This window comes from Cavia porcellus, unplaced genomic scaffold, assembly GCF_034190915.1.
Source record: "Cavia porcellus strain 051 isolate PalLab524CR breed Dunkin Hartley unplaced genomic scaffold, mCavPor4.1 scaffold_16, whole genome shotgun sequence".
Classification (NCBI taxonomy): Eukaryota; Metazoa; Chordata; class Mammalia; order Rodentia; family Caviidae; genus Cavia; species Cavia porcellus.
The window spans coordinates 23,427,942-23,452,463 of NW_026947499.1; the positions used below are offsets into that span (position 1 = coordinate 23,427,942).

Below are 24,522 nucleotides of genomic sequence, written 5' to 3' on the forward strand. Positions count from 1 at the left end.
TATACAAGGTGGGATTTGATCATGAGAGTAGTGGGAAGCCACTGGAGGGGTATAGCATGGTTCATTTTTCAGTATGACACTCTGGTGGTTTGGAGGTGTAAAGGTTAGATCCAGAGAACCTGGTGAGATTCCCACAGCTGGGTAAGATGCAGCAATGGCCTGGACATTGGGTGGTGACAGTGAAAGGGAAGAAAAGTAGGTATATTCATAATATCTGAGGGAAGGGGCTGGAGTTTAGCTCAGTGGCACAAGCACCTGCTGGGCAAATGTGATGTCCTGAGTTCGATCCCCAATACCAAAAAAAAAAAAAGAGATAGCTGAGGGAAAGGTAGCTAAGGTGAGCAGGAACTTGAGGTAGGGGCAGGGTGTCATAATCTGGGTGTCATCTGAACACATAGATGGGATGGCAATAGGGATCAAGACAGGACAGGAACCTGACAGCCAAGGTAATAGGATGAAGAGATGCTGGGAGAAGGTTAGAGAGGCTAGTCCCCCAAGTACCACTTTTCTGGCCCTGGCTGATCCCTGCCCTACTCTGTTCCAGGACATAGACATCAACACAGACGATGAGCTGGATGCCTACATCGAGGACCTCATCACCAAGGGGGACTGAGGGGCTGGGAGCCAGAGATCAGCTCCCTTGCCCACCTCCTCCCTCAACACAGAAGCTTCAGGGAGGGAGATTTCATTTATGGGTTGATGGACTTAACTTTTGATTTGATTCATGTGAGATGTTTGTGCTTTTGGAAGGACAAATACCTTGATTCTTTGAATCTTCCTCCCTAAGTTTATAAATATTTATTTTTTAAAAAAAAGAGACTGTGCTTGCTGTGAGACCATACTTTATGACTTTTGGGTAAAGGAATCTTTATACTTCAGCCGTTCTGGTTGCCACTTCAGCTTAAAGGGATGATACCAGCAACATCCTGAATTTGGAGAGATTTCCAGGGACGTCCATGGTTTCTTTTCTAGAGGATGAACAATGGAGGAATTTGGGGGAAAAGCGGGGGCAGGAAAGAGCCTCCCAGAATGATGTGACTATTAAGGGCCTCAGATCAGGGGACGCACACAGGATTGGTCAGCAGGTTTAGCGTCAGAAAGAATTTCCTTCTTGTAGCTCTGTCACCTCACTTCTAGGCTGTGATGTCTGCAGTTAGCTCCAAGGAGATACCAAGAGTCTTCCTGGCTGTGGCATCACTCAGTTTGAGGAAGAAAGATTTTGCTAGTTAGCCTTCCCATTCTCACCCAAGTTCTCTCTGAAGAACTAATTTCCTCAGTTAACCATGAACTGTGAGGTTCCTGCCTCAGCTTGAGTCCAGGCTGAGTAGACAGCTCCAACTGGTCAGCATCCTGACCTGGGTAGCACTTTGTGTGTTTAATTCCAAAGGATTCCTCGGAAGGAGCAGGTGTATGAAAGAACCTTGGTACTGAGCTGGCAGAACTCTCCATCTGTGGCTACCTCAGATGATACAGGTCCCTGGAGAACTTGCTACTATTTTTCTACTTCCCTTTGCCTAGCTCCACCAACGTGTGGCACAGCCCCTACTCCTAGGCAGTCAGAAGGACCTATTCATTTTTAGGGTCTTCAGTGGCGGCTCTGCAGGAAGCTCATGTCACCTTCCCTCCCTGTCAAGTCACAGCCTCAGAAGCCGTGCTCTTCAGTAACTACTCAGGGTCAGGCAAGAGTTGCTGAGTTTTCTCTAATGGCCATTGTTAGAATTCTGGTTCTATTTTCTGCAGCTTTTGTCTCATTCCTATTGGTGGCCTCTGAAGGCATAAGAACTGTGGCTTGGTATCACTGATTCAAACTTTCTTGGGTGTGTTTTCACCATTAACCTAGCCCAGGTCAGCATTGGCTATGTTGCTGCCCAATGATGTCAGCAGAAGATAAAGAAGCAGTGATGAGGGACTCAGGTCACACTGGAATCCAGTCTTTCTCCACTTATACATGTGGCTGGAAGCACCTATGATTGGTAGATTCTGGCTTCCCAACCATATCTGCAGGAGAGGATTATTTGGGGAAATACCACTCAGAAGTAGTCTTTCTCCTCTGGAACATTCTCCAAGAGACTTGGAATTCTCCATCTGCTGTCAGTTCACCCCAGAAATGCATTGTCCATTTTTGTCCTCAAACTTGTTTTAATCTAAAAGGAAGATAATTCTGTGTTTTTACTTGAGTCACACTCAAGTGTTTCACTTACATATGTGATCAAAATGCAATACAGTAAGTCCCCAATTTATGAACGTTCAAATTGGAAACTTTCACAGGTATAAAATGGACCTCATGAACATTTGTAGGTACAAACAAATTGTGGAAGTAGCTCGTGTGTCTGCTGGACATTGTCACAGTTGTATTGCCTACTGTACAGTGTGCTAGTATACAGTAGTACAGTGCTCAGAGCCCAGGATGTCTGGAAGCAATAGGAAAAGTAGTGGCGATGTGGAAGGAACTGCTAGGAAGCACAAAGCAATAAGCATGGAAACGAGTGAAAATATTTGAGACTGGATTAAGGCAAAAAGATGGTAGATGTCCCTTGTTCTTTTGTGTGTGTGTTTTATGCTTTACATTGTATATTTGTGTAAAAGATGTATAAAACTCACTTTGTGGGACTTAGGAATATGACTTAATGAATATTCCCCAGGAATGAAGCTGGTTCATTAAGTTGGGAACTTACTGTATTACAACTTCTCCTGGTGAGACTTCTGAACTTAGTTTGTGTTCTCAATGAAAACCAGCACCTTCCAGCTCTTGTTTTTATCCTATGGCTTTAACCAGTCTTCAATGTCATCTTTATCTTTACCATCTTTATTGTTTGTGCTTCACCTTCCTTAACACAGAAATAGACTAAATTTCTTGACTTCTGGGTGTGCTTTGCTGAACAGCAAACTCCTGGTAAAGATGGGATGGGCTACAAAATGCAAAGCTCTCCCTCTCCTGTCAGCATCACGAGACAGTTGACTGGCATGGACCTGTCCGGCAATATGAAAGGAAGAAGAAAGTCTGGCTTATCTGTGATAGGATCCTTAGCCCAATGGTGCAAGAAAGTGAGGGCAGTAATCTACTGAAGGAAGGAGAGATGAGGATTTTGATTGGCTGTTTTTTTTTTTAAGTAGTGTGTACATGGTTTTAAAAATTGTGAGCCAGGCATGATGGCACATAACCTATAATCCCTGCCCTCAAGCTGGATCATGAAGAGCAAGACTTCCACCCAATTCCCAAATTCTCTTGAGTGTATCTATCCTAAGTGCTCATGCACACACACACACACACACACACACACACACACACACACACACATTCTATTGTTTTCCAGTAAATTTTAGAACCTGTTTCAGAATAGTCCAGAAGGGTCTACTTACTCTTCTGAACAACCACAGAGCGTATCACTGTTCTGGATGTATTCTTGTCTAATATTCCCTTATTTGTGAATATTTGGGAGGTTTCTAAGATACAGAAAAACTACCGAGTATAGTTACTCATTAACTTAGACCTATATTTACAAAGGGTAAATTATAAAAAGGAAAATAGGTATCAGTACATTAAAAATTTTAAGCTATACTGCCACATTACTTTGAAGGAAAAACTTCAAATGCCAACTCTGAACAGTGGCCCACCCACAGCTTGCCAATATGTATGTAGGTCTTTACTAATTGTGTAAGTTGATGGATTGGAGTCCATTTGAATTAATGAGGTTAAATATCTTTATTGGCCAGTAGTTTCTCTTCTGCTACATGGCAATAGTTAGCTCTAAATTTTGGGTTAGGGAACTTTTTGTAAATAAGATGTAAAAAATAAGGTGCAAAATCCTCAGGAAAATCTACCTTATAGGACGACTCAGCCCCTAAATGCCCCAGGGGTTTTTGAATTAAAAAGCCCACTTCTGTCTATTACTGGGTCAGGACAAGGATATGACATTCTTGTTTACTAAAAGAAATTAAAGATTAATAATGGGCTTAAAAAACTGCTTCCTTAATGTGTCCTAGCAACTCTGTCTTTTTTGCCTTGTTAGGTCTACTCTCCTTGCTCCTTTGTGAATTTTGAATCCCAAGATTGAAGTAGCACTGCCCAAGTAGCAGCTGTGTGGGCCAGTGTCAAGTCTGATAGCTTCAAACTTTTCCCACTTACATAGAACTCAGGCCTTGACCTGAGTGCTTTGCTTCCACTTATTGCTTGTTTCAGTTAGGTCATTTGCAGCTGAGTTACGATTGTGAGGGATCTATTGACAAGTCTCCAAGGTTCCTAAAACATTCCAAGAATTCCACTGTAGGGATTTGGCCTTTCTTGGAAATGGAACTGCTGAGGCTTCCTATGAATGGCCATATAGATTTTGGTTCTTGGCACAGTTTTGCAGCCATCTTGGACATGGAGGAGGCAGAGAACTCCAAAAGAATGTGCCTTCAGACTCGTTAGTTTGGATTCTGCTGGAGGTACCCTTTCCATAGTGACAGGAAAAGGACCTGGCAAAGCACACGCTAAGATGTTTCTAGACCTGCTTTTCAGTTTAGCTGTAATCATTCAGTAACTTGCTATCCATGAAACAGACCCAATCATGGCCAATGGTGGATCCAGTAAAAACATTCCTTCCTGTTTTCAGTATCCCAGACAAGTCATTCCATTTTGGCTGTAGTTCCTCTAAAATGAAGGGATTGGACGATGGTAGATATTTTCCAGTTTAGCTCCAGAGCCAGGTCTCCATCTGAAATTTATCCAGCCCTGAATAGCCAGTGATAGTGGAGCTACTCCGGTTGAATCTGATTGGAGGTTCATTGCCTCTTGCTGTCTCAACCTCCAGTCCTTACTTGGAAGATTCCCTAATCTCTACTTAGTTGTAGGCCTTCAGGTGCTTACTAGTGACCCCTGTAGGGATACTGTGCATTTTCCAGGGCTACCATTATGGCCTTCTAAACATTTAGCCCGGTGCAGTATCCTACAAGGATGAAGGCTGGACTTCCAAGCAGCCTCCCATCTGGCCTATAATGCCTATGATATTTTTCTCAGTAGCTGCCAGTCAAGGTCTTGACAAATGGGACATAAACTTGGACAAACTTACACCAGTGAGAGGGTAAGGAACCAGCAGACATATCCAGCCTCCTCTCGTGTACCTTCTAGATTGCTGAGATATTTCCAAGGGTCCCCAGTGGCTGTAGATTTCTCCCCAAACTGGCCAACTCTCATCTGCTAGTGTCTTACCGTCCTACATCCTCCATTGAAAGTTCTGAGCTCTCGATCCCCTCCTAATGCCTGGCAAGTTAGACCAATCAAGCCTGGGTTTTGGACACCCCAGTGGTTAAGGAAGTTGAACTACTCATGGTTAATCATCAGCTACCGCAGTACAACACATGCCAGAGGAGTAATTGTAAATTCTTACCTGACCCAGATGAAGCTAGCACTACCGCACTCTGGAGGTTTCGCGAGTGGCCGATGTCAGCGCTATCCGTGTACTGGCCAACGGTAGTTTTCCAAATAACGCCCACCGCAGCCCAGAATCTTAAGCTAGGCCCAACTGCGCATGGGCAATTATTGCTAAGCGCGCTTGGAGCTTATGCGCACTCACGGACGCTGGGTCTCGAACGTTTCCACACGCGGTTATTTCAGGACTGGGGCGTCCCTACCCGAAGCAGAAGAATGAAGGCCGCCTAATCCCCTCGGGTCTGCCTAGTCAAGTTCAGAGTAGAAGTGAAACCTTTTCCTTCAATTATTTCCCAAGTTTTTGAGAGGCTATTAGAGGTTTTGTTTGTTTGTTTTTGGACAGGTGCCTTTTTTGGCTGGGTGTCCTTATTTTTGCAAGGTAGAAGACTTGGACAGAGGCTGCTTGTTTTTTCCTTTTCTCATAAAGGATCAACTTGTGTGCCAGCCTGTGAGCCTCTCTCAGGGCCTAACCTGAGAGGTCTCCAGGTTTCACAACGCTCATTTTCTACGGGTTTGCCCTTGCCTTGGTTTGCGATATTTGTTGAAAGGTAAGCATGTTTTAGGTTTGTGTGTTTTCTGCCATGCTGAGGAAGATCTACCCTCTTTTCACCAGTGCTTCTGCCGCAGTGTTAATTTTTCTGTTAACCTTCAATCCCAATGGAATGTATTTTAGTCAAAACCACAAGCAGGAATCAAACTTTGTCGTCCTCCCACCCTCAGGTGGAAATTCACTAATGCTTTATGAACCATTTGAGCTGTTATTTATATTTCCTTGTGTTTGGTTTGAATCGGGTTAGAGGCACCTCTTAGGTAAGTGGAGACATCGGGTCGTTACTTGCACAGGTGAGTGTGATGTTAAAGCTGTAGCTGAAACTAATGTTGGCAATCCTCAGCATCTAGAAGGATCACTTAAAAAAACTTTTCAGGCTATTAGTATTCTCTCATCAAATTTTAAATTGCTTAATGCAATTCTCTTCTATACTCATCTTTTTTTTTTTACAAGTTTCATTGAGATTTTAAATTATAATTGCTTTAAATGTAAATGTTTTGAGAATGTTGACATTTTTATGATATTAAATCTTCCCAGAGGATATGAAATGGTTTTCCATTTGTTCAAGACTTCTTTTCTGTCCTTCAGTAAGATTTTATAAATTCTTCAAGTGGATTCTATAACTTTCTTGGCCAGTAAGATATTTTTCTCATTCAGCTTTTTATAACTTAATGGTTATAAAATTTACTCCTGTTTTTGTGAGTTGTTGCTATTGTGTTGGTATACTTTTTTTCTAGTGTTCACTGATTATTAATATGGAGAAAAGCTGTTACAGACACTGGCAGTTGTAAAACTAAAGCTGTGTTTTGTTTTGTTTTTTAGAGAGACTGCTTACAAATTTGCCATTTAGTTTTACTTAGGAACTCTGAAACAATGTTACATCACTCCTGATCTTGTTTCTGATGTGACTGAGATCTGCATGTGAAGGTTGAGCAGGTTGTTTAGCTATTGCTTTGGGTAAATGGCCTTTGAAGTGTTTACCTGTATCTTGGGACCTCTGAACTCATATGTAGCTGCTGTCCTACTTGAGTGTAACCAACCCCAGATGGCAGCACTATGCAAAATGAAATGTGTGTTATGTCCCCTGGAGACTGGCTGAATTTTGTCAAGTGCCTTTTCACCATCTGTTTAACAAGCAATATGGAAATGAACAATTTTTTCCCCATGTATTTACCAGCCATTTGTACTTCTTTGAAGAAGTCAGTTCATTTGCCCATTTACTGGGCATTTTTATGGTTTCTTTTTTAGTTGTTTATTCTGAAAATTAATCTTCAGAAGAGTAGCTGGCAAAGATTTTCTCCCATTCTGTAAGCTGTCTCATGGCTGTGTCCCATCCTTAACTTTGAGAAGCTTTTTATATGCATGTCTGAATCTGCCAAAACAGAACCCATTAATCTATATAACAAATATGCACTAATAACAAAAGAATAAGACACAATAAGTCTAGTCTGTCTCTAAAAATCAATTTTAAAAACCTTTATGGTATTTTCTCCTGTAAACCATTATTTTATTTTTATTAGACAATAGCCATAAAGGTTTACAGCATAAAGCACTTACAAATTAGGAAGATACATAAGTGTTATCATCCAGCTGGTAAATTCTTGTCTTAGACCAGATAGAATTACAAGGCAAAGAGTCAAGAGAGGACTGAACAAAAATATTTATTATAGAACAAGTTCAGAAAGCAGCAATTATTGTAAAGCAAAATCAAATGGTTCTCAGACAAATGAACCTAGGAGGGGCCTGAAAGGGTTATCCAAGGGACTCTTGTCTAGGCTTTTTTTTTTTGGGTCAAGGGGTTTTTATACCTAAAATGATACAATCAGGAAAGTGTGATGTAGAAGTGGGCCTATAGGAGTTTGGGGTAGGTAGCAGGTGTTCTTTTGTAAGTACCATTAATTGTAACTTTAAACAGAACAAAGATATTTTTTACAGAGGTATGGATATTTTATTTTTGGACATGAAAATTTTGTAAATCCATTGAGGCTGTTGTTTGTTGACCCTGAAGGTGTCTGTTCTTGGTCGTTGGATGTATCTTTCATGGAATCTGTCTTTGGCGTGGCCCCTGGGCTATGTCTATCTCCATTTGCCAGGATCAGGCTCGCAACCTTTACATGTACACAAATTTCCAAGCTACACCTCACTTTTTTTTTTTTCTTTCTTGTCTTTTTCCTTTTTATCGGTACCAGGGATCGAACTCACGACTGCCTGCTTGCAAGGCAGGCGCTTATGCTGCTGAGCTAAATCCCCAGCCCTCTACACCTCACTTTTAAAAGTGAGTCAATTTATGGCCGTTAGCTATCTCCTGGAAGTTGTTGTCCTTTTATGAATTATAGTTATGAATTTCTTGTCGTCTTTTTACCTTTTTTCTATCCTACTTACAAGGAGCACCCATCTCCTGATTTATTATTGTAACTTTATAAATTCCTATGGTCTTTCTTGAATCCCTTTCCTCCCTGCTCAAAGTTAACCCACAACCTGAATAAAGATCATGTTATCTTAATAACTGTTTTGCTGTGCTGCTTTTGAACTTAGACATAACATTTACTATTTTGCAGTCTGCTTTATATTTCCACTGCTATGTCTCCAACATTCATCATGTTGTTGGGTGTGGGTGTAATGTATTCATTTTTCACCACAGTATGGAACAAAATGGATTATACTGACAATTGAACCTGGCTTTTTAAAAAAACCTATGCTTCTGTAATTGGCACTTCAGCTGAGTATTGATTGTTTTTCTTTTTTCTTGAGAGCAGCTGTGAACATTCTTGTTTATTTCTTCTGTACCATGTAGGATATTCTCCATAGAGTGTAATCATTGAAGTAGAACTGCAGTCATAGATCATGCCAAATTTTTTCAGAAGTAGTTGTATCAAATTTCATAACCACTGGCACTGTAACTAGGTGTATATTTCATTTCTCCACTTCTTCCCCAAGAGTATTGCTAGACTTGAAGTTTTTACTAATCTGTTGGCTATAGAGTGGTATCTCATTGTGGCTTAATTTGCATTTTCCTGATTTCTGTTGTGATTAAACACCTTTTCATAGGTTTATGGAGCATTTAGTTATTTTGGTAAAGTGTTTGACTTTTGGCTTATTTTTTTTTAGTCTTTTACTTGACATTTTTGTATATTATGGATACAGATTCTTTATAAGTTATCCGTGTTACATATTTCTTCCTTCACTTTTCAGTATGTCTTTTGTTACTCACATTTTAGAGTCTTGATGAACAGAAATTCTTGATTTTAATGTAGATGTATCAGTTTTTTTCTGCATAGATTTCCTTACTTAAGGAATTTTCCCTACCCTGAGTTCATGAAGAGACTATTTTATCTTACATATACAGATTTTTAATTCACCTAGAATTGACTTTTGTGTATGGTGTGAAGTAAGCCCTCCCCTCCCTCTTCCCTCTTTTCACCTTCCCTCCTCCTCTTCTCCCACTTCTTGGTTATCCCCATGACCTTATTTGGAAAATTTTTTTTCTTTATAGTGCTGTTTCTGTAGCTTTGTCTAATGTCTTTATGCCGTACTGATTTAAATATTTATAGTTTATATTTAATAGTCAGTTTTTCCACTTTTTTCTAAACTTCAGGATTTAGTTATTTATAATATTTTGTATTTCCATATAAATTTTAGAATCATCGAGCTCCATGAGAAAAACCTGTGATGGTTTATTGGAATTATTTGCCATCAGTTTTTTTTTTTTGCCATCAGTTTAAGAAGAAACAATGTCTATGTAAATCTTCCTATGTAGATGGTATAATTCTCGCATTAATTGAGATCCTGCTTTACTATCAAATACTATTTTCCTTTTAGGTATCTTGTATTGTTTGATGTATCTTATTATCCTATCTGTAAGTTCCTTTGGATTTTCCATATGATGTCATCTGTGAGTAGTGGTAATTTTTCCAATTATCATACTTCATATAAATATTTTTCTTGCCTAATGGCATTGGCTCTGACTGTTGTATACACAGGGTGAAAGTGGGCATCTATTTTTTGTTCTCTGTCTCACAAGCAAAGAATATATGTGTAGAGATATAAATCACACTGTAGAAATTTCATACCTGTTTCTAATTTTTTTTAATATTATTGGATATATGCTGAATTTTGCCTAAAGTGTTTTCTCTGAGATGAACAAAATGGTCATCCATTGAGATGACCATGTAGTGTTTGCCATTAGTTTGTTAATTACATTTACTAGTTTTGCTCAGGGTAAACTAATCTTGCATTTTTATAATATCATGATTACTTTTACATATTGTTCGATTTGTTTATATTTTGAATTATAACATTATGATTGATACTACTTTGTAAGTTTCGCTTCTCATACTGTCCTTGTCAGGTTTTGATCAGGTTTGCTAGTCTCAAAAAATGAGTTTGAGAATATTACTTCTTTTCCTGTACTCTTTAAATAGTTTCTGTAAAACTGGAGTTATTTCTGCATCATTTGTGTTTGGAGTTTTGTATATGTGTATGTAGAATTTGTAACTAATTTAAGTTTTGAAAAAAGTGGTTGTAATGCTAGAAGATTTTTCTATATTTTTACTCATTTTATTTTTTGAAAGAATTTACCCATTTTATGTTTCTAAACATTATCAGAGTTGTTCATAATATCCTCATTTTATAAGGTATCTAGCATGTTTTTATGTCCCTTTTTTATTACAAACTTTTTTTTTGCTTATTCAGCTGTTCCTTTGCTCTGATAGATAATGCCAATTTTTAGTTTTTCAAAGAAACTTCAGCTTTATTTGTCCTTTTTATATAGTCCTCCCTTAAATCCATAGTCTTTGCTTTCCATGGTTCCAGTTACCCACTGTAATTTGTGGTCTGAAATAATAAATGGAAAATTCCATAAATAAATGGTTGACAATATGGTTTTAGAAAACTTTTATTACAGTATATTCAAAAGTGTCCTGTTTTAATATTAATCATTGTTAATCCTTACTGTGTCCAATTTATAAGTTAAACTCTATCATAGGTATGTATGTTTAGGAAACAACAGACTATATATAGATAGACTTTAGTACTACCTGTGGTTTCAGGCATCTTTTATGGGTCTTGAAACATATCCCCTGTGGATAAGAGGAACTATTATATTTTCTATTTTGTTAATATCTGATTTTATCTTTAATTTATCCTAATGTTCATTTTCTTGCTCAAATTGGGTCTTTAGTTGATTTTTTTAGTCTGGTTTATTTTATTTTAATTTAAGTTTTTTGAGACAGGGTCTCACTATGTAGTGCAGGCTGGTTTTGAACCCCATTATATAGCCGCAGCTAGCCTCAAACTCATTGCCTTATCCTTCTGCCTCATTATTCTGAGAGCTGACATTACAGGCGTGTACCACCACACCTTGCTGGTTTAAGGTTTTTCATGCTTTTTATTTCTCTCTAAATACTGCTTTACATGTATCCAATAGGTTTTTATATATAGTATTTTAATAATATTTTATTTCTATTATTTTTAATTTATTCATATATTTATTAATGTTCTAATACTGTTTTTCTAATTGTTTTTGTTATTGATTTTGAATTGACTTCATTGTAGTATAGGAATATAGTTTATATACCAATTCTTCGAAATTTGCTGAGATTTTATGAGTGGCCCCAGAGGCTGGGGATTTAGCTCAGCGGCATAAGCACCTGCCTTCCCTGCAGGCGGTGGTGAGTTTGATCCCTGGTACCGATAAAAAAAAAAGAAGACGAAGAAAAATGAATGGCCCCAAATATGAAATTGATGTTCAGAAATGTTTCACTTGTATTTCAAAAACACATATTCTGCAATTATCTATAATGTTCTGTGTGTCCCTGTTATATCAGATTTGTTCTTTGTGTTGCTTGAACCCTTACTGATTTTTTTTTTAATTCTTATTACTGGGAGAGATATATTAATATTTTTCATTATGATTATGGGCTTCTTGTGATTGTGTCCATTTTAGTTTGTATATTTTGGGATGTTGTTAGATGCAGAGCTTTATGAGTTTTACCTTTTATCATTTTTTTAAAGAAATAATTTTTATTTTCTTGAGGCAATGTCTGGTAACAGAAATTGAACTCATGACGTCATGCTTGCCAGGCAGGTACTGTGCACTGAGCTAAATCCTCAGCCCATCCTTTATTATCGCATAGTGACTTCTTAAATTTTCTAATAGTTAACATCCAGTAATATTTTTTGCCTTTTGTATATTTATATTTTTGTAAGTAGCATATAGCTTTGTTTTTATTCAATTTTTACCTGAAGTATTTACTGAAATTTTATGTAATTATCGATTCTTGTTTTATCTCTCATCTGTTGTTGTTCCACTGTATCTTCATTCCTTTCACCTTCCTTTCCTACCTTTTTTTTAGACTGAGATTTTTCTTGCCTTCATTCAATGTTCCTTTACTGTTCTGGAAATTTAGTATTCCTGTTCCTTTAATGCTTATTAGTTTTACATAATGCATAATTCATGCTAGATGTGATAGAGTATGCCTCTAATCCCAGCATTTGGTTGTTTTTTTTTTTTTTTTTTTTTTTTTTACCAGGGATTGAACTCACAACTACAGGTTTGCAAGGCAGGCACTTACGCTGCTGAGCTAAATCCCCAGCCCACTTAAATCCCTGGCCCAATCCCAGCACTTGGGAGGCTGAGGCAGGGTCAGCCTGGGCTACATAGGGAGTTCAAGGCCAGCCTGAACAAGACTTTGTCTCCAATAAATATAAATACAAATAAATTCATCAGACACTAATGCCATAGGATACTGTTTTTAACATCTTTGCTAATCCTCATTTTGCTTTTGTTCCTAGAAAATATTTTGATTAGAAATACTAAAATTTTATCCTCTGCTTTCAAGATAACCATTTGTGTCTTCTGACTTCCTTCAGAGGTCAACTCTCAGATTAACTGATGCTCTTTGAAAGTCATCGTTTTTTGAAGGTCATGTTTTTCCCTCTCCAGTCCAACCACATTTGAGATTTTATGCTTACTGGCCCTGTAATTTCACTATATTGTATTTAGCTATGTGGTGCATTTTTATTTACCCTCGTTGATACTTGTGCTTGCTTTGGCAGCACATATATCTTAGTTGGAATTTGTTGAGCTTATTTGTATTTTTCATGAGTTTTTGGAAATTTTTAGCCACTAACTCTTCACATTCTGCTTCTTGTTCTATTTATTTAAACAAAATTTTTTTCCTTCTGAAACAGATTTAGACACAAGTGGGATCTTCTAATTTTATCCTTCATGTCTCCTAACTTTTTGTATTTTTCACCTCTTTGTGTCTTCTGGATTTCTTCAGATGTCACTTCTGTATCACTAATACTCTCTTCAGCAGTATAAGTTTTGTTACAGTATTATTCACCATTTTTAGTGATATAAATTTTTTCCTGGAAATTTAAAATTTTTATAATAAATATGTTAAAATGCCCATCTGTTTCTAGAAATATATGAAACATGCCTATTTTCTATTCTGTGATAATTTCACTAGTTTTTATGTCTGATTCTGCCATTTGTTATTTCTGGTGGCCCTTGCTTTTCCATATGTGCTTAAAATTTTTAGGCTGTGAATTGCTCATTTTTCATGCAACTTCGTAAACTGGGTTTCATTAGGGCCTGGAATGAAGAGGAAATCCTCCCAAGGGGACTGGTTTTTTTCTCTGAGGTGACTGAAAACACTACCAATTTAGGATTATTTTAGAGTTTCTGCTAGGGGTTTTGTTGTACTATTCAGGTGGTGTGTAGTTGGGCTGCAAAAAAGCAACTACTCTTTTAGGAACAAGTTTTTTCTCCGCTCTTCTCAGGACCATCACTTATTCTGGATTTATCATTATACTGGAAGTATAACTCTTTGGGGACCCACCTTTACAGGAGACTCCCCAAAAGGTGCTTTACCTTGGGAAAGTCTTCTAAAGCAGTAAAAACTTATAGTAAGGCTTCCTGAATCAGTAAATGATAAGTATTTCTTACATTCTTTCTAGCTCATGGATGCATTTAAGATTTTAAAAATTTTATTTATTTATTTTTGTCTTTTTCTTTTTTATCGGTACCTGGGATTGAACTCACGACTGCCTGCTTGCAAGGCAGGTGCTTATGCCGCTGAGCTAAATCCCCAGCCCCTTAAAAATTTTATACAGTGTATTCCACAAAGGAATATTTTGTAGAACTGGTCTACTACATTACTAGAAAGGGAAGTCTTAACTGATTAGGGTAAAGAATGACTTATAATGGAACGCTTCCTGAATTGACCATTCATTAATTTCCATATCAAACCCACTTGGACACATCATTTTAGAGTATCAGTCTTTTGTGGTTGAATTCTATTTGCTTTTGTCTTATTTGGATTTATGAATATTCTTTTTTTAAAAAATGAGTTTGGGGGGCTGGGGATTTAGCTTAGTGGCATAAGCACCTGCTTTGCAAGCGTGAGGTCATGAGTTTGATACCCAGTACAAAACAAAAAAACCCAAGTTTGGACTGTACATTTCAGCACTGTCTTTATCAGATTTTGTTACAGTTATACACTGCTAGCTAGCTTCATGCTTTTTGCTTTTGTTTACTGGGTTTCATCTTGAAATTTTTCTCTCCGGTGTCTTGTCCCCCCTTCTCACATGCTGAGTCCTAGCTCTGCAGATAGGGGACCTTAGGTGTCCTATTTCTCTTTAGAGATTCCTTCAGACCCCTGCCCAAGTCTGCAGGCATAGCTTGTTTAACTCTAGTGAAGGAAACAAGTTTCTTGGATTCCTCAGTTTAGTTCCTCCCTAATTATATCTCTCAGGATCTTTCCCAGCCTGATACTATTGCTCTAGCTGGTCTTCCTGTCCTAAATTCATTAGTCAGCTGTTTACTAAGCTCCTATTTTGTGCCAGGGACTGGGAAATGTTACATTGTACGAGACAAGATTCCCATTTCATGAAGCTCACAATCCCTTGTAGTTAAAGGGCTGGGTGGGGGGAGGCGGAGGACACGAGTATGTTAAATATGTGGTTATGTCAGTTTGTGGTGAACACAGTGCAGAAAAAGGGAGTCATTTATAACTTTCTAGTTTGTTTGGGTATCAGCAGGTCTACACTGCCCCCTTCCTATCCTGTGAGTTTTAAAAAACTGTTCAGAAAAAATTTAGCCTTTTCTGTGCAATTATTCTCCTGTCAGCTTGTCAAAGTTTTGACCTATACTATAGTGGTACAGTTTTAATAGGATTATGTTGAATTTGTAGATTTTTAAGCTGACATAACTGAGTTTACCCACTAGCAATGAGAGCATTTTCCTGTAAATTCAGATCTTTTTGATTATAGTCATAATGGTCTTTTATGTATTGTATTTTTGTTGAATGTATCTGTGACCCTTTATAGCCCATGATTTTTGTTTTTGTTTGTTGAGAGGCTATGTAGTTTAGGCTGGCCTTGAATAAATTCATTGGCCCAGGCTGGCCTCAAACTCAGCAGTCCTGTCTCAGCCACCCAAGTCCTGGGATTACAGGTATGTGCCACTAGGCCCAGCTAAACATTTTTGTGTATTTTATTCACTGGTGGCTGGTATATAGTGTGGTTATGTGCTGATCAGAGTGGTCCTTCCATGTTGCCCTAATGTCAGAGCTCTACCTGTCCAGTGCTTTTCAGATTCCTAACTGCCTTAGGGGGCTGGCCTTTGTCAACTCTGGGCTTTGTCTGTACAGCCTGTCCTCTCCCCAGCGCTCTCCGCCACATTCCAATGAGCACTGCCTCTCCAGCTCTTTTGCTGGGACTCCAGTGGCCACCTCCTCACGGATGGGGAAATAAGGTTGAGGGAGCGCCATAGGCCAGCCCACTAAGCTGGAGCAACAAGGCATGATGAGAGCCTGGCTCTCATCCTCTTACCTGGAAGTACTGGCTGTGGGAGGTGACTCAGTATACAGACCACCAGCTGCTCATGCTGGCTTTTATTAGCTAGCGATCTCAGTTGGTGGACAATAGAAGTAGCCCAGGTCAGGAATGTCAAGCAATGTGTAACTTACCAGGCCGGGCCTTCACCCTTTGTCTTCCTCACTTTCCTCATTGCTGAGACACAGTATCCAACCCTCACAACTTAAGGGAGGAGAGGTTTATTTTGGCTCACAGTTTCAGAAGTGTGGGGGTGTTGGTCAATATGAGATGGATATGCAGACAAGGGGACTTTTGGAGCCACACATCCAAAACCTCCCAGAACACATGATTAGAGATTAAAAGATAGCCTACAGGGCTGTAAATCCAAGTAGGATCAAAACACACTGCCTTAAGAAATGGAAGCTCTGGCCCTCTCTTCCCCATACTCATAAATTGGAGTGATTTATGACTTATCTAAGTCATAAATGGCCTTAACGTCAATCAAGTAATAGCCCACCCTGTCCTTGCCCTGTGCCCTTCATGAATTCCTGTACAGATGCCTTTCTTTTGTCCTTTGTCCATGTTTTCTGATCCTGTCAATAAAGAAGCTTCAGTTTCAGGCTGTCTTTATGAGGCTCTCATCCTGAGGAGGGTGGGAACTCTGTTAAGGGCAGTCCCTCTGGGCCTTCTTAAGAGTTTGAATTGGACATTGACTGAGTAACCTCTCATCCACTGTGGTGTGCCAGGGTTGTGAACTGCACTACAGAAATCCCAGTATATGCATGCCTGGTTTTGAAAAAAAAAAGCAGCATGGGAGAAGAGCCTGCTAATAGAAAGCTGCTTATGTCATGGCAGCCAAGAAGCAGGGAGCCAGGGAGAGAGATATACCTTTCCATGTCACACTGTAGTGATTCCCCTCTTTGGTCAGGCCTCACTTCCCAACAGGATACTCAGCCACTAAACTCAGTGGTGTATGAATTTACTCATAAGTACAGTGCCACATTGTAGATGATGACTTGGGCACCTCTCTTTACCAAACAATTGCTGCAACATTTGTTAGAGTCCTATTTCTGTATACTGATATATACAGAGCAGGTATGCTGTTTCCTTCTCCCTTCAATTGGCTCTAAGCAATGCAAATAAGGTTAGCAAAGGTACTGATATGTAATCCTTGAAGCCAGCCTGACAGTTTCCTGTTTCCTGTTTCCAGCATAGTGCTGTCTGTAAAAGATTGAGCACAGCAAGATGGCAGAGCCACTCAAACCCAGGAATGTCAGTTGGGTGCAAGCCTCAAAGTAAGAGGCTATGACTTCCTAGGGCACAAAAGTTTACATATCAGAAACTAAAGCAACAGCCTCCTAAAACCATTCCAATGCTACCCCAATTGTGTTATGTAGACTGATCCTTCTGCGTATCATTCTCCTTATATATTGCAATGATGCTTTTCTCCCCACCAGCCAAGCTACTCACATAGTTCCCACTATCCTCACTGTCACGCATCCTTGAACCACTCCCTTCTTCACAAGATAATAAATTCTAGGAGAGACCTTGGAGCAAGGTCTTTGTCCTTATATCCTCCCTTGGATCAGACTTAGGACCCTCTGGCTGCCCATAACTTTGAATATGTCTTAGTGTCTTTACACTCACCATGGGTTGCGTTGGAGGGAGTAGATTGGAATTAACCTGCTAGAATTCCAATGTTTCTATGGGATTATAAATATAACATTCTGGATTACAAGGTGGATTGGAAAAAGGATTACAATATTTGGATTACAATATACAGTATTTGGATTACAATATAAAATACTGGGTTTTTTCAATACCCATGATCCAGCCATCTATGGAGGGACATTCTGGATCTAAACCATATCACTCGTGGAGCGCTGTGGGTGCCTTGGCCCCATCCTAGACAACTCCAGAAACTGAGAGACAGGAGGAGGCTGCTGGAGGTCTTCAGATGACTACCCACTGCCTTTCTAGAAGAAGGCAGTCATCAGGGTGGCCCTGGAAAAGCTGTGACCCTTCCCCTAGGTTAATGACATATGGTGCTCACTCACAGCCCTGGGGAGCCTTCCTGGCATACACCTAGCAGGACAAAGCCCCACCATCCTTCTCCCATGCTTCTTCAGGACTGTCCCTGTTGCCTTTGTTAGCTCCCTCCATCCAGCCACATATAGACTCAGGAATGGGGCAGTGGAAAACTCCAAAGCCAAGGGTTTTTATTAGGGGTCAAAAGCTGCTTGCTCACAAACAGTGTCAGGAAGCTCCATTCCATAGCTCTGAGGGGAGGCTCCATGGGACCCCCCAACCCACCCTTCTGGAGTGGGCATCATAAGGCATTTCACACGTTGGTGTTTTCACTTTTGTTTTTTGTTTTTGTTTTTTATATAAAAACCAGTCCTAGAATAGAAACAAAAACCCCACAGTGAACTTTCAGGATGAAACTGAAATGGGAAAAGTTGGAATGGGTTTTTGAGGGCTGGGACTGTGGCTACAGTGGCCCAGTCCCCTTAAGGTTAGCAGAAGCCACCAGAAGGGGTATGAGGAGAGGGTAGGGCACAGTTTATGGGAGCCAAACTCAGACAGGCATGCCCTGTCTTCATCATTTTTCACATTTACATACTATAGAAATTTAAGCAAAATAGCTATTATATATTTATATATCATATATATAAGTTAGGCAAATAAAAGAGTTCAGGGGATGCTAAAATGGGGCACCCCTGGAGCCACCTGAGGATGAGGTGGGATACCAGGTCCATAGTGCCTGGGACACCAGCCCAGGCTGTGCAGAGGGTTTGTTATTGCTGATTTGGGGCCTGATTCTCAGGGTGGGGAGCACCTACAGCTCCCCCCGCCCCTTTTCAGCCCTTCTTGACCTGTTTGGGGCTAGGCGACTGCCCCAGCATGGCCAAGGTTAGGCAAAGGGCTGCTGCTCTCAGTCCACATGGGGGCACTCAGGAGTCCCCCACCCCACACATGGGTTGTCATACCAAAGACCATCTGTGCTCAGCTGGCCCAGGACAGACCCTTTCTGCTCCATCTCTGTGGTCTAAAGGCTCCAGGTGGATGGGTAGCTCGGATAGAAAGCAGGCCTTGCCATATTCAGCTACAAAATGCTCCCGCTTCAAAGGGGTCTGGCTTCCTGATGTCTTAAAAAGGGATTCTTGCCAGTACAATTTTGTGGCAAGAAAGCACACTTGGAAAGCTAAGTGCTATACTAAAAATACTTACTAAACATCATGGCTGAAAAGAAATGGAGATCATTTTTCCTTTTCTAAAAAAGTCAAAAGACGTTCCCAGGAAAAGGCCAGTACCTCCCTGGGTTGGGGCTGGTGACCTGGGCCAGCCAGCCTGAGTTATGTTAAGTGGGAGCTGGGGTGCCCATGGGGCCCAAGACGATGGTGAAGGGGCACAGGTGACCCGGTGCACCTAGGAGATGGAGAGAACCCGGGTCAGCCTTTCCCCCTTATAAGGTAGGAGCTTCCCAAATGTTTTTTCTATAGGGGGGCGAGGGAAGAGGAAAGAAAATGAGGCCGAGGAGGGGGCAGAGGGGGGTATTCAGTACTGAATTGTGTGCATTGAAGAAAAGATGCGCCCGGCTGTGCAGGCATCTGTATTTCGCTGCAGGGGTGGCACTCAGAAGATGTTGGGGCACATGTGCCAGTCCTGCTTCTCTTTGGCCTCCCAGTAGCCACCCTTGTACACGTAGGCCGTCTCTCTGGTGAGCGGATCCAGTCTCTTCTCGAACCACAGCGGAGCATACCCATCTGACTCCTTTTCTGCTGGGCACGGACCAAGGTGGGTAAGCCTCTCTCCTGGTGCCCCTTTGTTTCCCCGGGTACTCCCCACCTGCCCCTGGGCCCCCTCTTCACCCGGCCTCACCTTCCTCCGTGCCACAGCTGCGGCCTGGTGCACAGATCTCCAGTCGCCGGCGACGCGAAAGGCGCTGCTTCTCCTCCAGCCGCTGCTTCTCGGTGTTGGCCTGGTCCCAGCATCCCTCTTCCATCAGCCGCTGGTCCGGCCGCAGGCGGCTGTCAGTGGGCGCCACTCCGCCTTCCGGCTCGTTGAGGGTCAGCGCAAGCTCAGAGAAGTAGTACATGTTCTCCGCGTTTTCCCTGCAACGGTGTGGGTGCAAAGGTGCTGTCCCTGCCCCCGCCCCATGACCCTGATCCCTCCTGGCCCTCTTGCTCCGGCATCTGGGACTCCTTCGGGCCTTGGCAGACCTTTTCCTGGTCCGTTGTCCATCCATGATGAACTGACCCTGCAAAACCCACCAGCTGTGTCCAATTCACCCTCTGTGGCTTGCATCGCTGCTATTTAATATGAGGCACCACTGAACTCTAACTGGTTTCCTACTAGAGACTTCTTTGGGAATTTGTCTCTTTCATCCAGTTTTTTTTTTTTTTTTAATTTCTGACAGCATATCATGGTTCCCTCATATCCTCGTTTTTGATCTGAGGATGTCAGTGGCTTAGCAATGGCCTTTTATGCGTGTAATGTGTCAGTTTTGAATATCCACATCAGTCGTTCGACCTGCTTTATTCAGTGGTTGAAAAATAAAACTTTGTCGATCCCATTTTAAAGTTTTCTGCCTTATAGATTTGCTGTTATACTATGTGGGGGGTTCATTTGCATTTCCCCTTAACTTCCAGAAGTGGATGCTTAGCTCCATATTTTTTCTAATATGATGTACATTTTATTTCACCCCAGGTACTGCTTTTAGCTGGATCCCACCACTTCTGATATATTTTCTGATTCCTGTATCATCTTTGACTTATCATCATATGACTTATTTGGAAGTGTATTTCTTATATTTATAAAGGGGGATTTTTCTAGTCATTTTTTTCTAGTATAATTGCTTGGCAATCTGATAACATATTTCATAAAATACTTGATATTATTTTAGTTTACGTTGCGTTTTGCCACATGGCCCATTATATGGCCAGTTTTCACAGATGGTTCACGTGTAAGAGAATGTGTTTGTTCAGTTGTTGGGGTGCCGTGATTCTACAAGTGGCCAGTAGATCCTGTTGTTCAAATTCATCCTCCAGGGTTTTTTCTTCTATTCATAACTAAAAAATGTACATTAAAATTTCCTACTTATTTTTGGTTGTAAATTGGTCTGTTTCTCTTTATAGTCTATGAGCCTATGCTGCATGTATTTTAAAGGTTTTAAAGATATATTCAAATTTAAAACTCATTTTGGTAAACGAACCTTCATTATGAATGTTTCCTTTTTTCTAGCATTGCTTTTAGTTGTAGAATTTGTTTTGTGGTGTGAACATAACTACAGCAGCTTTGGTTTGGGTAGCATTTTTATGGACATAACTTTTTCATCTCAATATTTATTTTCTTACTTAGATATATATATATCTTGTACACTCTATATGTTGGGTTTAAAATTCTGTCTGGGCCGCTGTGTTCTGTCTTGCACAGATGGCCCGCCCTCATTCCATAGGCTATGCTACTTTTTCTGCTTTTATTTGAACCAAACTTGCTGTGCAGAGCCTACTTCTTCTCCTATCTTTAATAAAACTGGTACCATTACAAAAAGGAAATTTGTCTGAATCTTATTCTTACAATGGTGGTTGAGTACTCATTATCCAAAATGCATGGGACCAGAAGTACTTGTATTTTTAAAAATTCATTACACGTGTATGGTGAGATATCTTGGGGATGAGGCCCAAATCTAAGCATGAAATTCATTTATGTTTCAGTTTAAATACAGTATTTTTATTGTACCTGTATTACTGACTGATTTGTCACAAGAGGTGAGACATGGAATTTTCCTTTTACAGAGTCATTTTGATGTTCAAACTTTTGGATTTCTGAGCATTTCAGATTTTCAGATTAGAGATTTTTAACTTGTACTGACACACTGGATTTAGATCTAATACTTTGTTATTGCTTTCTGTTCTGTCCTTTGTTTTGGACTACAGGTACACATTTCTTCTGTACTAGAGTGGAACTGCTAGGTTATAGTTTATGTGATAGTTCATCATTAGGAAGTAAAGCCAGCCCTGGGGTGTAGGTCAATAGCAGTGCATTTATTTGCCTAGCACGCATGAACCCTTAGGTTTAGGTTCAATCCCCAGAATACAAAAAAAGAGGAGGTATCCAAAATGATCTGCACTAATTTATATTCCCACTAGCAGTATTTAAAGACACTAATGATCCAAAACTTCAACCTTTGATATTGTCAGACTTTTAAATTTTCACTAAATGAATACAAGATGGTATCTCATTATGGTGGTTTTGATTAGCATTTACCTGATTACCAATTATGTTGACTGTGGTTTTCATGTGGAGACTCACCATACACAGTATATTTCTGTGAAATTTTTGTTCATGACTCTTGTACATTTTTCCATTGGATTGTTCTTGATCTACTTATTTAAGTTTTTTTTCAGTGCATTCATTATTATTATTACTTGGTGTTTTTGGAAACAGAGTCTCACAATGTATCTCTGGTTGGTCTTGAACTCACTATATAGCCCCATGGCCTTTGACTCAAGACCCTCTTGTCTCAGCCTTTTTTTTTTTTTTTTTTTTTTGTCTTTTTGAGACAGGGTCTAGCTATGCAGTCCAGGCAGGCCTTGAGCTCACTTTTGTAGCCAGGCTGGTCTCGAACTTGCAACGATCCTCCTGCCTCAGCCTCCTGAGTGCTGGTATTAATAGGCGTGAGCCACCACACCTGGCTTGTCTCAGCCTTCTGAATACTGGGATCATGATATGTATCTTCTATCCCTGGATCTTAAATTATTTTTGGTTGTGATAAAATACTGTAGGATTATTTTTTTGAGGTGCTAGAGATTAAAACCCAAGGTCTCATGCATGTTAGGCATATGTTCCACTACTAATCTCTTGACACTAATCCTGATGTCAGGTGTACATACTGTAATTACCTTCTTCATTGTATACACTGTTCTATCATTTCTTTAAGTTGAACTTTTTTTTTTCTTGAGACAAGGTCTCACTATGTAGCCCAGGTTGGGGTTGAACTTGGGGTGGTCCTCCTGCCTCAACCTCTGGAGTGCTGGGATTACAGGCATATCACACCATGCCTGGATAAACTGCCTTTTAATAAACAAAATTTCTTTCTTATTTTTTGTAGTTCTGAGGATGGAACCTCAGGCCTCACACACAAGCTAGAGAAATACTCTATCACTGAGCTTACATCCTCAATCATTTTTTTAGTTTTGAGAAAGGGTCTAAGTTGCCCAAACTGACTTTGAACTTGGCAGTTCTCCTGTCTCAGTCTCCTGAGTAGCTGGAATTACAGGCTTGCAGCACTGCACCCAACTACAATATTTCTCTTAATAAAAAAGTTCATATACTTTTTATATGTTTTGAAATACTTAAATACATCAGTGCTTTTCTGTGTCTTGTTTGAAATGTAATTCCTTAAGGTCTAATAGAACCTATAGGTTTCTGTATTTTTTACTTAAAGTATTAACTTTATTGTTTAACAGTAAGACAATATTTATTGTAAGATCTCCATCTGGAATTGATTTTTGTTATAAGGGAGGGATTCAGCTAATGTTTTTCTGTTCTGTCTCCACTTGTGCTGATATACAGTCAAGGAGCTGTTTCTAGGCTCACTGTTCCACTCCATCTTCGTTTCAAAATAAGTCTCCATATCTAGTAGCATAATTCCTTTTTTTTGTTCTATTTTCCAGAAACATCCTTTATTCAGCAATATAAACTTAAAAATTTATAATACAAAGTTCCATGAAAATCCCAATTTGCTGACTCTTTAAATCATAAATCTTTATAGTACTCTTTCAATCCATGAATAATCTATCTTCTTCATTTATTTAGTGCTCCTTTTGATAGCTCTTCATAAATTTTTATAATTTTTGCTATAGAGGTCTTGAATGTAAGCGTTATTACAAAGCCCTTGAAATTTTTGATGTAACTGGTATCTTGTAAATTGCAATTCAGGTTATTTGTTGTCAATCTATAGAAATGTGTTTGACTTTTGCATATTCATCTTATATACAGGCACCTAAAATGCTGTTTCTGAACCTATTGATGACTATTAATATAATTTATGAATTTTCCAATATAAAATCATTCTTGCAGACTCGATAAATTAATATGATTGCAGATTTTTATCTTTATAATACACTGTTGAATTGGATTTTATGATGTCTTATTTTATAATTTTGCTTTTCTAAGTGAAATCTGGTAAAAATTTTATTTTCCTACTGCTCTCTTGCTGGTATATGAAGGTTATTCTGGCCTCACAGTGTAGGATAAAAGAGTATTTCCTCTTTTTTGTGGTAAGACTTTATATAAAATTGGGTAGCAAGGGCCAGGTGTGGTGGCACATGCCTATAATCCCAGCATTTGGGAAGCTGAGGCAGGAGGATCCTTATGTGTTCAAGGCCACCTGGGCTACAGAGTGAGCTCAAGACCAGCCAGAACTGCATAGTAAGACCCTGTTTCAAAAAGACAAAAAAAAATGGTTAACATTTATTGAGAATTTTATGAATTCACATGTAAAATTGTCTGGGCTTCATGGTAATTGCTTTTTAGTTTATTTATTATAGGAGTATTTGGGAATTTTATTTTTGTAGAATCCTTTTTTTTTTTTTTCTTTTGTATCAGGAATCAAACTCGTGATCTTGTGCTTGCCAGGGAGGCTAGAAGCAGCTCTTACAAAGTTTTTCTAAGAATTTGTTCTTCCCACCTGAGTTTTAATTATTTCTTTAAAGTGTATCTCTTTATACTTTGT

The 24,522-nt window shown here is 39.6% G+C and overlaps 2 protein-coding genes across 13 annotated transcripts in view; one reads left to right on the forward strand and one right to left on the reverse strand.

The window, feature by feature from the left end:
• Positions 1–18,162, forward strand: part of Morc2 (MORC family CW-type zinc finger 2) — a 57,523-nt gene extending 39,361 nt beyond the window's left edge. For all 4 annotated transcript variants that reach the window (XM_063225940.1, XM_063225941.1, XM_063225942.1 and 1 more), the window contains one exon: positions 545–18,162. In XM_063225940.1, the coding sequence (XP_063082010.1) occupies positions 545–613 (69 nt within the window). In that variant the 3' untranslated portion in view covers positions 614–18,162. The remainder of the gene's footprint in view (positions 1–544) is intronic.
• Positions 17,985–24,522, reverse strand: part of Osbp2 (oxysterol binding protein 2) — a 201,082-nt gene continuing 194,544 nt past the window's right edge. For 8 of the 9 annotated variants that reach the window (XM_063225933.1, XM_063225931.1, XM_063225937.1 and 5 more), the window contains 2 exons: positions 19,665–19,897; positions 17,985–19,564 (listed from right to left, as the gene is read on the reverse strand). In XM_063225933.1, the coding sequence (XP_063082003.1) occupies positions 19,419–19,564; positions 19,665–19,897 (379 nt within the window). In that variant the 3' untranslated portion in view covers positions 17,985–19,418. The remainder of the gene's footprint in view (positions 19,565–19,664; positions 19,898–24,522) is intronic. The other variant, XM_063225932.1, reaches the window with a different exon arrangement.